At 40.0% G+C, this 13,217-nt stretch overlaps 1 protein-coding gene across 1 annotated transcript in view; it reads left to right on the plus strand.

Annotated features, from left to right (window-relative positions):
* The window catches only part of RXRG (retinoid X receptor gamma), a 93,596-nt gene that overhangs the window by 54,698 nt on the left and 25,681 nt on the right, over positions 1–13,217 (plus strand). The window contains exons 3-4 of the mRNA XM_072648765.1: positions 2,888–3,032; positions 11,354–11,533. Of these exons, the coding sequence (XP_072504866.1) occupies positions 2,888–3,032; positions 11,354–11,533 (325 nt within the window). The remainder of the gene's footprint in view (positions 1–2,887; positions 3,033–11,353; positions 11,534–13,217) is intronic.

Raw genomic sequence — 13,217 nt, forward strand, 5'->3', positions numbered from 1 at the left:
CTTCCTGTCCAAGTTCAACTCTACCACTTACTATGTAGAACATTAGACAAGTCTCTTAAGTGCCCCATGCTTCAATTTTATCTTTTGTAAAATGAGGGTGTTGGTCTAAACTAAATGGCCCCTATGAACCCTTTTGGTTGCCAGGCCTAGAGGCCTGTGTGGGCTACCCGAGTCTTTCTTACCTCACCTCCGAGGTCTTCGGTTGGGCAAAACCAGATGCACATATGAGAGAAAGGACGTTCCAGAGTCGAACAAGGGTTGAGCTTTATTTCAGGGTCTAGTTACAAGTGCAGGGGGGTCTTCCTTAGGAGGAAGAGGGGGAGATTTCCTAAGGAGGCTAGGATCTTAAGGGCTTGGAAATAGAAGTACAAGCGGGGAGAGAGGGGGAGGGGAGAGAGAAGAGAAGAGGAGCAGAGCCTACTGTCCTCTTGGCTCCACACGTGCTAAGAGAGCTTTCAGGCTTCCTCAATCCTACTTAACCTTCAGCCACACAGTTTGCATCTAAATACCGTGCTGTTAGATAACAATAGTGTGCCCAGATCCGGGACGACCTCGAGGGCAGGGAGACTCCACCCATCACGTATCTCCCGGGGAGAGGCGGAAATACCCGAGCTAGCCGAGCTAGCTCAGTCTGACCTTCTCGAATCCCTGCTGTTCATGGAGGGCCTCGTAAGACTCTAAGATTTAGAAGTCCCACTTTTACCCGCCCGAGACCGTCCACACGGAATTGAGTTTCCAATCCCAACATTTGGTTTCAACTCTTTCTTCAGGCTTTAGAAGTGGGATCGGTTGTTTCGGGAGGTAACAAGTTCCCTTCACTAAAGATATCCAGGCAAAAGCTGGATGGCCACTTGATTTGGTTGTAGCAAGAATTCTTTCTCAGATACTAGTTGAACTACTTTAAGTACAAGATCCTATAATTCTATGAAAAGATAGGCATATATGGGGAAAGTTATCCTGTTGAAAAGATAGATAGACAGACATACAGATAAATAGCATTTATTAAGCACTTATGTGCCAGGTTGTGTTCTAAATTCTGAGAATATAAATATAAGCAAAAAGAAAGAGAGCTGGATCCTCAAGGATTCTGTGGGGGAAAATGACATAGAAAAAGGAACTGGAAAGCTAGGAGGAGAGACAAGTACAAAATTCTGGAGGACTGAAAACAGAGCTAGGAGAGACTTGAGCACTGGTGACCTTGAAGGACTGCCTTGAATGGTGATTCCAAGCAGGAACTCATCAATCAGGAGAAGAGGCTACCGGGGTAGAGGCATCTCCAGGGTGAGAAGACTACTGAGGAGGACATGGAAGAGACTGGAGAATCAGGAACAGAAAAGGAACCCAGAGGCAAAATGACTGAATGAAAACCACTCATAAACTTTTAGAAGACCTAAGAAGAGATCTTGATGATTTTGATGTTATTTATTTATTTATTTATTTGCCCCATGGTAACACTATGTTCTGGCAGCTTTATTAAGGTGTGAGAGGCAGTGTGGTGTGGTAGAAAGAGCATTAGGCTTGGTATTGGGAAACCTGAACAAATGCTAGTCCCAGCTTTGCCGTTGACCAGCTGTATGACTGAGCAAATTTACAAAGCTACTTTCAGGCTCTGTTTCCTTATCTGTAAAATGGAAATCACAACTTTGCAAAGTTGTGGAAATCAAATAAGAAGAACATGTAATGCTAAAACACTGTATACATTGAAACTGTTCTGTATTTGGATTTGATTATTTGTTTGTCATTTAGATTCATTGAATATTATAATAGAGAGGATTTCAGAGGATGTCTAATCCAACTCTTTCATTTAACATAACCAGAGCTCTGAAGGAGAAATAATTCTCCTAAAGTCATATAGTAACAAGGTGGCAGGGTTGGGACTAAAACTGGAACTTGAACTTCCTACTGCAAGTCAAGTGCTCTTCTCTTCTTACCACAGTGCTCCTCTAGACCAGGGCTTCTTAAACTTTTTCTACTTGTAACCCCTTTTGGCTTTTCAACAGTGTTGTATGGCCTGAAGGCACGCACAGTGCAAAGTGCACATGCTTGGTGTTCAGAACCAAGGCTACGTATGGTGAAGTTGTGTGATGCAACACAGGCAAGTGCTGCCAGAAACACCTCAGATTCATTCCATAGTTGGTTTTGAATTCACTTTTGATTGTTGCACATTCAGAAACCTTTCACTATTGCCAAATTTTTAGCATCCTCCTATGGAGTCGTGACCCATAGTTTAAGAAGTGCTGCTCTAGACTTTAGCAGTAAGGTCATACTTCAACTGTGCAATGCATTATGAGCAGTCATTATAGGCCTAAAGACCCAAGAAGGATTTCTGGCTCAATAGAAAAGCTATCAAATATAAAATCCCATTTGACTTTGCAACCTGGCCCCACCCTACCTTTCCAATTTTTTTTTATCCTACCTTCTCCATGTAATCTATGATCTGGTGATTCTGCCTTCCTTCCTTCTTTTTTCCTTCCTTCCTTCCTTCCTTCCTTCCTTCCTTCCTTCCTTCCTTCCTTCCTTCCTTCCTGCCTGCCTGCCTGCCTGCCTGCCTGTCATTTCATTTTCTCTGATAGTAAGCTCTCAATAAATACATGTTGTTTTCATTGTTGTTTTTTTAGTATTACTGTTCACGATGATGATGATGAATTAGAAAGAGAGTTAGATTTGGGGAGGAGTTGGATTTTGTAACTGTAGTTGCTTTAAATTCCATGATATCAATTTCTTTTCTTCTTAAAACTGTATGTACACAGGCAACCTCAAAAATCCATCAGGCAAAAACAACTTCCTAAACCAAAAATGGCTTTCCCTTGGATGTTGACATTTTGTCCTTAAGAGATCCAGACTCTGAAAAATATAGACTTATGCTTTGTCCTTTCTTCTCCCACAGCTTAATGTTGTGAACAATGTCAGAAGCTCAGATGACGTCAAGCCCTTGCCAGGGATTCAAGGAATGGGAGCCATGACCTATCCATCCGCTAGCCCGGGATCCCTTGCCAAACACATCTGTGCCATCTGTGGAGACAGATCATCAGGTATAAGCCTTGACCTGAATGCTCTCCCAAGTGTCATTGAGTTGTGGTGATTCATGGGAGAAATCTGAGAAAATGGAGCAGTGGGCATGGCCCCCTGTGCTACTGGAGGCCCAGTTACTTCGCAGCTAACTAAAATGGACAAGAGGATCCTTTTGAAAATGTTGGCTTGTGAGTCGAGACATTAAAATTCATGCCACTGAATTTTAACCTTTTGGTTGCTTTTATAACTCCCTTGGTTCGGAAGTAGTAACTCCACTGACCATTAAGAAATGAATGGATCCTTCTTATTTTTAATTATCTTTTCTAAAGAAATTTACAAGTCAAAATACTTTAGATGCCAGTTAGAAATCCTAGAGCTTGGGAAAATAGTACTTTGGATAATAAACATGGGAGGGAGTCAACAGATCTGTTACCTCTGGAAATTGTACTTAAAATCCTAACCTCTTGAATATTACTTGGCTAGCTTAGTGGAGGTCAACCCATTTTCTGGTCTTTTGGCAGGTTCACTACACTGCTAAAGGATATCGAATGCTACCTCAAAGTACAAAATGAAACACTTAAAGAGGAGGAAGTAGCTCAAATCAAGAGTTCCTACTTTGTCATTGTTGGCTTGACAACTGTACCTAATCCATAAGATTTTTTATTATATTGATCTTATTCTGTAAATTCTCTAAATCTATGACTAGAATGAAACTGAAACCCCCAGAGAATTTCTATACTCTCTAGGAAATTTTGATGTATATATCTATATGCATACATACATATGTACATATGTATGTATGTATGTACATAGCATGTGTGTGTGCAATAGCCAGACTCTAATGTGTAGCTAGACCTGACCCAATTAGGGCTTTTGTTACTGACCAAATTGACCATCCAAAACTCTCCCCAGTTTCCATTTCCCTACCAATAAATCATTATTTCAGATTCTGTAAAACCAATGCAGCTCATAATGGCTGGCTACAGATGCAGACTAGTTCATAGAAGAGATCTGTGAATACATTAGGAAAATTAATTAGAATTTGGGATGGGCCTGATCTAGTTGAGGTGTGGGATGCTTACAACTTCTGGAACCTAGAGAAATAGAAATGGTCCCTCTAAGACTTTTGTTTCCCCAAGTCAGTGTGCTAAGGTTGAGATGAAAGGGAAAGGGAGTGCCCTATCTGAAATGAAATTAGGTGTCAAAATGGTATGGTGGAATAAGTGGTCAGAACAGCTGGATACCAATCCTGCTTCTACCACTTACTACCTATGAGAACTTGGGCAATTCATTGAACCCTTCTGTAGTCTTAGCTTCTGTGGTTGGTGACTCCTTAGGTTCTTTCTAGCACAAAATCTATGATCTTATGGTTTGCTTTGGGTTTGACCATCTGAGTTGATTAGTGTTGAAAATAACAAGCCAGTAGCAGATATGACCTCATTTGGCACTTGGTTTATAATATATACATGCTTTCTCCTAGCAATTAAGACCCAAAGGCTGAACTATAACAGATACAGGTGGAGCTTAGTGAAGAATGGAAGTGAGGCACACATTTCCCTATAATTACAAGGTGGTCAGTAGGTTTTTTCTTTTTAAATTGATTTATTTAAGTTTTCAACATTCATTTCCACAAAATTTTGGGTTCCAAATTTTCTCCCTTTTTCTCCCCTCCGCCCACCCCAAAATGCCAAGCATTCTAATTACACCTATCACCAATCTGCCCTCCCTTCTAACATCCCTCCCTTCCCTTATCCCCCTCTTCTCTTTTGTCCTGTAGGGCAAGATAACTTTCTATACCCCATTACCTGCATTTCTTATTTCCTAGTTGCAAGAACAATACTCAACAGTTGTTCCTAAAACTTTGAGTTCCAATTTCTCTTCATCCCTCCCTTCCCACCCATCCCCTTTGAGAAGGCAAGCAATTCAGTATAGGCCATATCTGTGAAGTTTTGCAAATGACTTCCATAATAGTCATGTTATGTAAGACTATTATATTTCCCTCCATCTTGTTCTACCCCCCATTTCTTCTTTTCTTTCTTTTGATCCTATCTCTGCCCAAGAGTATTGACTTCTAATTGCTCCCTCCGCCCATTGCCCTCCCTTTCATCATCCCCTCTCCCACTTATCCCCTTCTCCTCCACTTTCCTGTATTGTAAGACAAGTTTTCATACCAAAATGAGGGTGCATTTTATTCCTTCCTTTAGTCAAATGTGATGAGAGTAAGCTTCATGTTTTTTCTCTCACCTCCCCACTTTGTCCCTCCACTGAAAAGTCATTTACTTGCCTCTTTTATGAGAGATAATTTGCCCAATTCCATTTCTCCCTCTCCCCTCCCAATATATTTCTCTCTCATCGCTTAATTTCATTTTTTTGAGATATGATCCCATCTTATTCTATTCACCCTGTGCTCTCTGTCACTCTCTCTCTATGTGTGTGTGTGTGTGTGTGTGTGTGTGTGTGTGTGTGTGTGTGTGTGTGTAATCCCACCCACTACCTAGATACTGAAAAGAGTTTTCAAGAGTTAAAAATATTGTCTTTCCATGTAGGAATGTAAGTAGTTCAACTTTAGTAAGTCCCTTATAATTTCTCTTTGCCATTTACCTTTTCATGCTTCTCTTGATTCTTGTGTTTGAAAGTCAGATTTTCTTTTCAACTCTGGTCTTTTCATCAAGAATACTTGAAAGTCCTCTATTTCATTGAAAGACCAATTTTTCCCCTGAAGTATTATACTCAGTTTTGCTGGGTAAGTGATTCTTGGTTTTAGTCCTAGTTCCTTTGACTTCTGAAATATAATATTCCACACCCTTCGATCCCTTAATGTAGAGGCTGTTAGATCTTGTGTTATCCTGATTGTATTTCCACAATACTTGAATTGTTTCTTTCTAGCTGCTTGTATAATTTTCTCCTTGACCTGGGAACTCAGGAATTTGGCCACAATGTTCCTAGGAGTTTCTCTTTTTGGATCTCTTTCAGAATGTGATCAGTGGATTCTTTCAATATTTATTTTGCCCCCTGGTTCTAGAATATCAGGGCAGTGTTCCTTGATAATTTCATGAAAGGTGATGTCTAGGCTCTTTTTTTGATCAAGGCTTTCAGGTAGTCTCATAATTTTTAAATTGTCTCTCCTGGATCTATTTTCCAGGTCAGTTGTTTTTCCAATGAGATATTTCACACTCTCTTCCATTGTTTTCATTCTTTTGGTTTTGTTTTGTGATTTCTTGGTTTCTCATAAAGTCATTAGCTTCCATCTGTTCCATTCTAATTTTGAAAGAACTATTTTCTTCAGTGAGCTTTTGAACCTCCTTTTCCATTTGGCTAATTCTGCTTTTGAAAGCATTCTTCTCCTCATTGCCTTTTTGAACCTCTTTTGCCAATTGTGTTAGCCTATTTTTCAAGGTGTTATTTTCTTCAATATATTTTTGGGTCTCCTTTAGCAAGGTGTTGACCCGCTTTTCATGCTTTTCTTGCATCTCTCTCATTTGTCTTCCCAGTTTTTCCTCCACCTCTTTTACTTGATTTTCAAAATTGTTTTTGAGCTCTTCAATGGCCTGAGACCACTGAATATTTGTTTTGGATATCTGAGATACAGAAGCCTTGACTTTTATGTCTTTCCCTGATGGTAAGCATTGTTCTTCCTCATCTGAAAGGATGGGAGAAGATATCTGTTCACCAAGAAAGTAACCTTCTATAGTCTTATTTTTTCCCTTTTTTCAGACATTTTCCCAACTAATTACTTGACTTTTAGGTCCTTCGTCAAGAGTAAAGTATACTCTGGGAATCCGCAAGATCTCAGTTCCTCCAAGGTGGCACAATCAAGCGTGTACACTCATCTGGAAGCCGGGAGAGATTTTTGTGTCCAGAATCTTAGCAATTTCCTTTCCACAGCCACCTGGACTCCAGTTCTGCCAAGTCAGCTCTGGGGGCTGATTTTCAGATAAGCTGGATGGGCAGGGCTGCCATTCAGTGTGAGACAAAGACCAGCTCCCTCAGGGCCTCTATACAGGGCCAAGGTAATATTCAGCTCCTCAGTGCCCCCAGGAGTTTTTACAATCCAACGATGAATGTGGGCTGCTGTAGGGGCTGCCATGAGAACTGCTACCACCTGCCCGATATGGCCTCTGCGGGCTGCTGCCTGAGGCCGGAGCTATGGGAAGGCCCTTATTCCTTCCTGGCCCCCTGAAAAAACCCTGTCACTGACCTTTGGCACCTGTGGGTTGAGGGATCTGTGGACCTGCTGCTGCTGGGACTGGGGATTCGCTGCTACTGTGACTGGAGATTCTGCCCCCAAGGTGTCCTCCTCCCAGAGTTGCCCCATGCAGCTGGCCAAGGCTGGGCTGGGCTCTGCGCTCCGCTCCACGTCCAGTGCAACTGACGTTTCCCATGGGCCTTTCAGGTCACCCTGGGCTGGAAATCTCCTCCACTCTGTTGTTCTCCACTTCTGCTTCTCCAAAATTTATTGAGAGTGCCTCTCTACAGGTATTTTATGGACTGTGTGGGGAGACCCTGAGTATGTGTGTCTTTCTACTCCACCATCTTGGCTCTGCCCCCCGTGGTATGACTTTCTTTAACAAAACCCTACAATTGGAAATATATACTTACAAATAAATGCAAATTTCTTTTCCCCCTTTTTTCTTGCCTCTTCTTCCATCCTGCTCTAGAGATGGCTACCATTAGATGCAAGAAAGTATTATAAATGTATAATTATTCTACACATGCTTTATTTATCCATTCTTTCTCTGGATGCTGATAGCATCTTTCTTCATATGTCCTTTATTTTTAATTTGTGCATTTGTAATAGTCAAAATGACTTAGTCACTCAAAGTTGTTCTTAAAACAATATTGTTATTACTGTATCCAATGTTCTCTTGGTTCTGCTTACTTGGCTCTTCACCATTTCATGCAAGTCTTTCCATGTCTTTCTAAGCTCATTGAGCTCACCATTTCTTATAGCATAGTAATATTCCATCACAACCGTACACCATAACTTTTTCAGCCATTCCCTAATCGATGTGGATCCCTGCAGTTTTCAGTTCTTTGCCACCACAAAGAGAGCTGCTATACACATCCAATTCACATTCAGGTTATGATTGCTATTTGTGAATTTCCTTTCATCTTATTTTTACTCACTATTTTCTTTCTCAGCTTCTCTTTTTATCATATTTTCTCCCCCACCCTCCCATTCCCCATCTTACCCCTCCAAGAATTCCTCCTTACCCTCTCCTTCCACTTTCCCAATACCAATCCTCGACTATGCCTTAGACATTTACTAACTGTGTGACCTTGGGCAAGTCACTGAACCCTGTTTACCTCAGTTTCCTTATCCATAAAATGAACTGGAGAAGGAAATGGCAAACCATTCTAGTATCTTTGCCAAGAAAATCCCAAATAGGGTGAAAAAGAATTGGACATGACTAACATGACCCAACAACAACCATCTGACAAATAAGGAACCTGACTCAGAATGAAATTAAGTTACTTGAATAGTAAGCATTTATGCAGGATTTGAATTCATGTCTTCCTGACTCCTGTTCAGCACTCTATCCCCTATAACTAGCTGCCTCCTTATTTAGAACCCTTACCCCATTTCTAGCAAAACACATCCTGTGTGCCATTCAATGACTTGCATTCACCTATTACAGTGCTACAGATTGTCTCAGTTTATTTGCATTCATCATTTACTTCTTCATTGTCTTTAGGATGATTCTGAAATAAAAGATTGATTTGATAAACTTAAAAAAAACCAACTCCACAAATAAATAAACGAAGTAGTGATGTTTACTGAAAATACCATCCTCAGGTAGAATTGTGATCTTTTTGAGCTGGACATCTCCTCCAATGACAGACTACACCTATGCCTCCCATTCTGGGTGACAATTGTCCATTTCCTACCATAAGTCCATCACATGGGGGTCCTCTCATCTAACAGTACGGTCCAATAATTCATTGGTTATTGGACAGATCTTTCATCCAGAGTACTGATGGTTAAGTTATACTTGATGGATGAAACTGTGTGATTCTTGGCACACATTGCTGTATTTCCTACCTGTCTACACCACTACTGCAAAATCAGAGGTGGGTACAACAGATCAAGGGCCATGCTATATTGTTCTTTATTTCTAAGGTTGTCACAGACTAAGAATTCATCACCAAATGCCAAGCTCTTCATGAGTCTCCCTGTGCTTATCTAGGCTGATGCCCAGGAAGCAGACTTGGTCTCTTGTCCAGACTGTTCTCCAAGTTTTTCCATTGTGGTACAAGTCTGCTAGCTCTTGAGATCACTGTCATGCCAAGCTGTGGCATTGGAGCTGGACTCTGTGGAGATGTTTATTGATTTATCTATATCTATCTATATATATATATATATGTATACACACACACACACACATATATACTCAATACACATATGTAATGTGTGTGTATACACAGATGCATATATATACATACATACATATACATATGTACATATATATTACAGAATGATTGGTCACAACTTCCCTTTAAATAATAAGTTTTCCTAGTTTGTTTACAATATTATTCCATTTAAAATCATGAAATTTACATGGTAATTTTTGGGAGCAAGTGTTGTGCTATAAGTTGCTCTTGTAATAGATACCAGAAACCTTGCTTGATCTGTAAAGGACCCAACCTAGGGTTTTCAGGGGTGAATTCAGGGGTGAAATAAGCATTCTTACCTGTCCTATATTCTGTATTCCTATTCCCCATTGCATAAATTATTCTTTTTTAGACTTCAGTTTTACACAGTGGGGGAGGGGGGGTTAAGCATATGGGGTAGTGATGTTGGGCTTCAAAGAGTTCTCTAACTCTGAGATAGAACATTTTCCTAACTTTCTCACACCCCTTCTGAGAGCTCCCTTCTCTGACTGAAGCACTTGTGAAATGTCTTTTGGGGAGTGGCTTCAGGGGACCCAATGAACCTGTCTTCCCTTAGCTAACATGTTCTTGCTATCAAAACATTCCTACCAAAAGCATACAGACCCTGTCACTGGGTTGGAATTTTTCACAGTCATGGACTTAGAATGGCAGACTGAGGACATTCTATATTACTTTAATGGAAACTCTGGGGAGTTAATTTAGTCGCGCCCATGTAGGTACTTACGAATGCCCATGTCTCTTTAAGAGAAATAGTGCTGAGGCAAATAAACATCAAATTCTGCATTCTTAGAATTCACAAGATTCTTCCCAAGAAGATAAAACTACTTGTTTACTATTCCAGAACATGAATATAGTCAACTTAGAGCTAATTGCACGTGGCTCATCGTCTTGGCAGATGTCTCTTGCTAATATTTGTGCTTAAGATAGCTTACTCTTATCACCCACCATGATACTAGGTCACTAACACTGGTTTGTCAGCAAGTGTGTGCTGAGGGGCCATAAGCTTATTTTAATCACAGTCAAAAAATCCAAGATTAGATAAATGGATATGTAGTAAACTAAGCCATAGAGAACATTATTCAGAGCCAAACACAAGTGCCGTATGGGTTATCTTCTGTTTTGTGTATCCATATCATGACCTTTGTCACATGATAACTCATGGAATACTTGCTGATGCCCACCCACTCCCATAAATAATTAGGAATTGACTATATTATATATTTGGTGAGGGTCACTGAATATAAGCTTATTATAGGACTAACCATATGATAGGAGGATTATCCAGATCAAGCAAAACAGTATCCCTCAGACACATATGTCATATCTACAGATTGAATATAGTGCTATGGTTTCAAATATCCAACACTAGTCTTGTTGCCAACAGGAAAGAATTATGGTATCCCCGAATATGAGAGTGAAAACAGCAGATTCATGAACTGAGGCTCTCTTTGAACTTTTAAACATAATCATTTGTTAGTTTGAAAGGATAGGATTGGCCAAAATTAGGTCCTCTAGTTTCTGTGAAATACAAAATAAGCATATATTTGAACACTTCCATTTCCATATGTAATAAAAGGGAATATTTTACTTAAAATGTGATTAATTTGGATGATTAAAAAATATACACAGAATTCTGATGAACAGATCTACTTATTATCCTTTCCTGTGATTTACACAAACAAGGATCATCACAAACTTTGGCCCTGCATTGATTACTTTGTTTTTTGAGGTCAACCCTACTTCTAACTTTCTTTATCAATCACTATTCATTTCTTGGTTCCTGATTCAACTCTTAGCACAATGCCTAGCATATAGTAGGATGTTAATAAATATGGATTGATTAATCACATCCAGGCCAATTCTCCAGCCACACTAGAAGAAACCTAAGGGAGACATTTTTGAATGCAAAGTTCAAGTTAATCACTAAACTTTCTCCTTTTTGGATCAGGGAAGCACTATGGGGTATACAGCTGTGAAGGCTGTAAAGGATTCTTCAAGAGGACCATAAGGAAAGACCTCATCTACACATGCCGAGATAACAAAGATTGCCTCATTGATAAGCGCCAACGGAACCGCTGCCAATACTGCCGCTATCAGAAGTGCCTTGTCATGGGTATGAAGAGGGAAGGTAAGGACAGATCATCTTACTGAGAAACAGAGCTTATACTTTTCTACCATTCAGCACATATGAGTATAGACCAAGGTCGTCAACCCTACTGAAATCAACCAGTGGAATTAAGCAATATCCCAAAGTATGACCAGTAAACACAGGGAGAAGGAAGAAGAAAGAAAATAATAAGAAAAGTCTTATAATGTGTAAAGCATAAAGACAAAACTAAAATTGTTCTTGCCCTCTGGGTGCTTACATTCTATTGATCATGGGGTAGGTGGATTCAATGTCTACACTGTTCAGTAGATACAAAGTAGTATGAGGACAGAGAGGATGATAACAGTTGTGAGAATAGCTAAAGCTTCATTGAGGAAAAAACACTGTGTTGAATCTGCTAAAGATAAGGAAGGTAAGGAAGATAAAGCGGAGTTGAGAAGAACACGCATTCCAGGCAAGGGAGGTACCAAGTAGATGGGAGATGGAATTCCAAGGTCACAGGACAGATGAAATATAAATTCCATTAAGGTGAGTAATGTGAAACAATGCTGGAAAGGTACAGGAATCAGAAAGTGGAGGGCCTAGACAGGTAGAGAAATTTATATTTTATACCAATGGTAATAAGGAACTACTGACATTTATTGAGTAGAGGAGTGACATGGTCAGGTCTTCACTTAAGGAAAATCACTTTGACAGGTTTCTGGAAGAAGAATTGGCATAGGGAGAGACTAGAGGCAGGAAGACCAGTCATAAAGCAATTGAAGTAGTCCAGGCAAGAGCTGATCAGAGCATGAATTAAACGGGTGTTTGTATGAATGCAGAGAAAGGGACAGATATGAGTGGTGATTGGGGGACAAAGAGAGAAGTATAGTGGAAGTAGAATGGAGAGCACTTGGCAGCTGATAGGATGCCTGGGGTAAGAGAAAGGGAAATGTCTGAGCTGACTCCATGGTTTCAAGTGTGGATGACTGGGAAAATGGACATTTGATTTGTGGTCCACTTGGTTTAAATGAATTATTGAATGCTGAGAGGCCCAACCACTATCACTGGGCAGTAAAAACGAAGTATCATGTATAGCTAACTTATGGGAAATCAGAAGGGCAAAAAAAACACAGGAAAGAGCCCCCACTTCTTTGAAAGACAAAGAACACAATTCTCTATTGAACTCTTATGGACAAAGTGAATAGAGAGTAATTCAGATATTCATGTGGGGAATGCAATAAATGTGAATGTAGCAGGGCAAGAAATCTTCTCTCTTCGCGGTTCAGCCTTTGCTTTTCTTGTAAGGGGTAGTCCAGTTTGTAAATGTGAACAAGAAAGACTGTCATTCCATGAGGAAAAGGATCATAAACTATTCAATATTGTAAAATATTCAATATTATATCTCTCTCAATCGCTAGCACAGAACTCTGCTCCTAGTGTGCTGGGAGAACCAGTTCCTGGCGCACAGTAGGTGGATTACAAAAGTTTGTGGATCTGACATAAAGAATTAGATTCAAATCCTGTGACCATGGCCCATGACCCACTGAACATATATATATATATGTAATAAATATAAATATATACACACACATACATATATGTAAAATCTCATTTGATCTTCCCAACAACCCTCCGAGGTAGGTGTTGGAATTATCGCCATTTTAAAGACAAGGATATTGAGGATAGGAAGGGTTCAGTGGTCCATAGTCCATGGTCAAAGAGC

The sequence above is a fragment of the Notamacropus eugenii genome, chromosome 2, assembly GCF_028372415.1.
Source record: "Notamacropus eugenii isolate mMacEug1 chromosome 2, mMacEug1.pri_v2, whole genome shotgun sequence".
In the NCBI taxonomy this organism is placed as follows: domain Eukaryota; kingdom Metazoa; phylum Chordata; class Mammalia; order Diprotodontia; family Macropodidae; genus Notamacropus; species Notamacropus eugenii.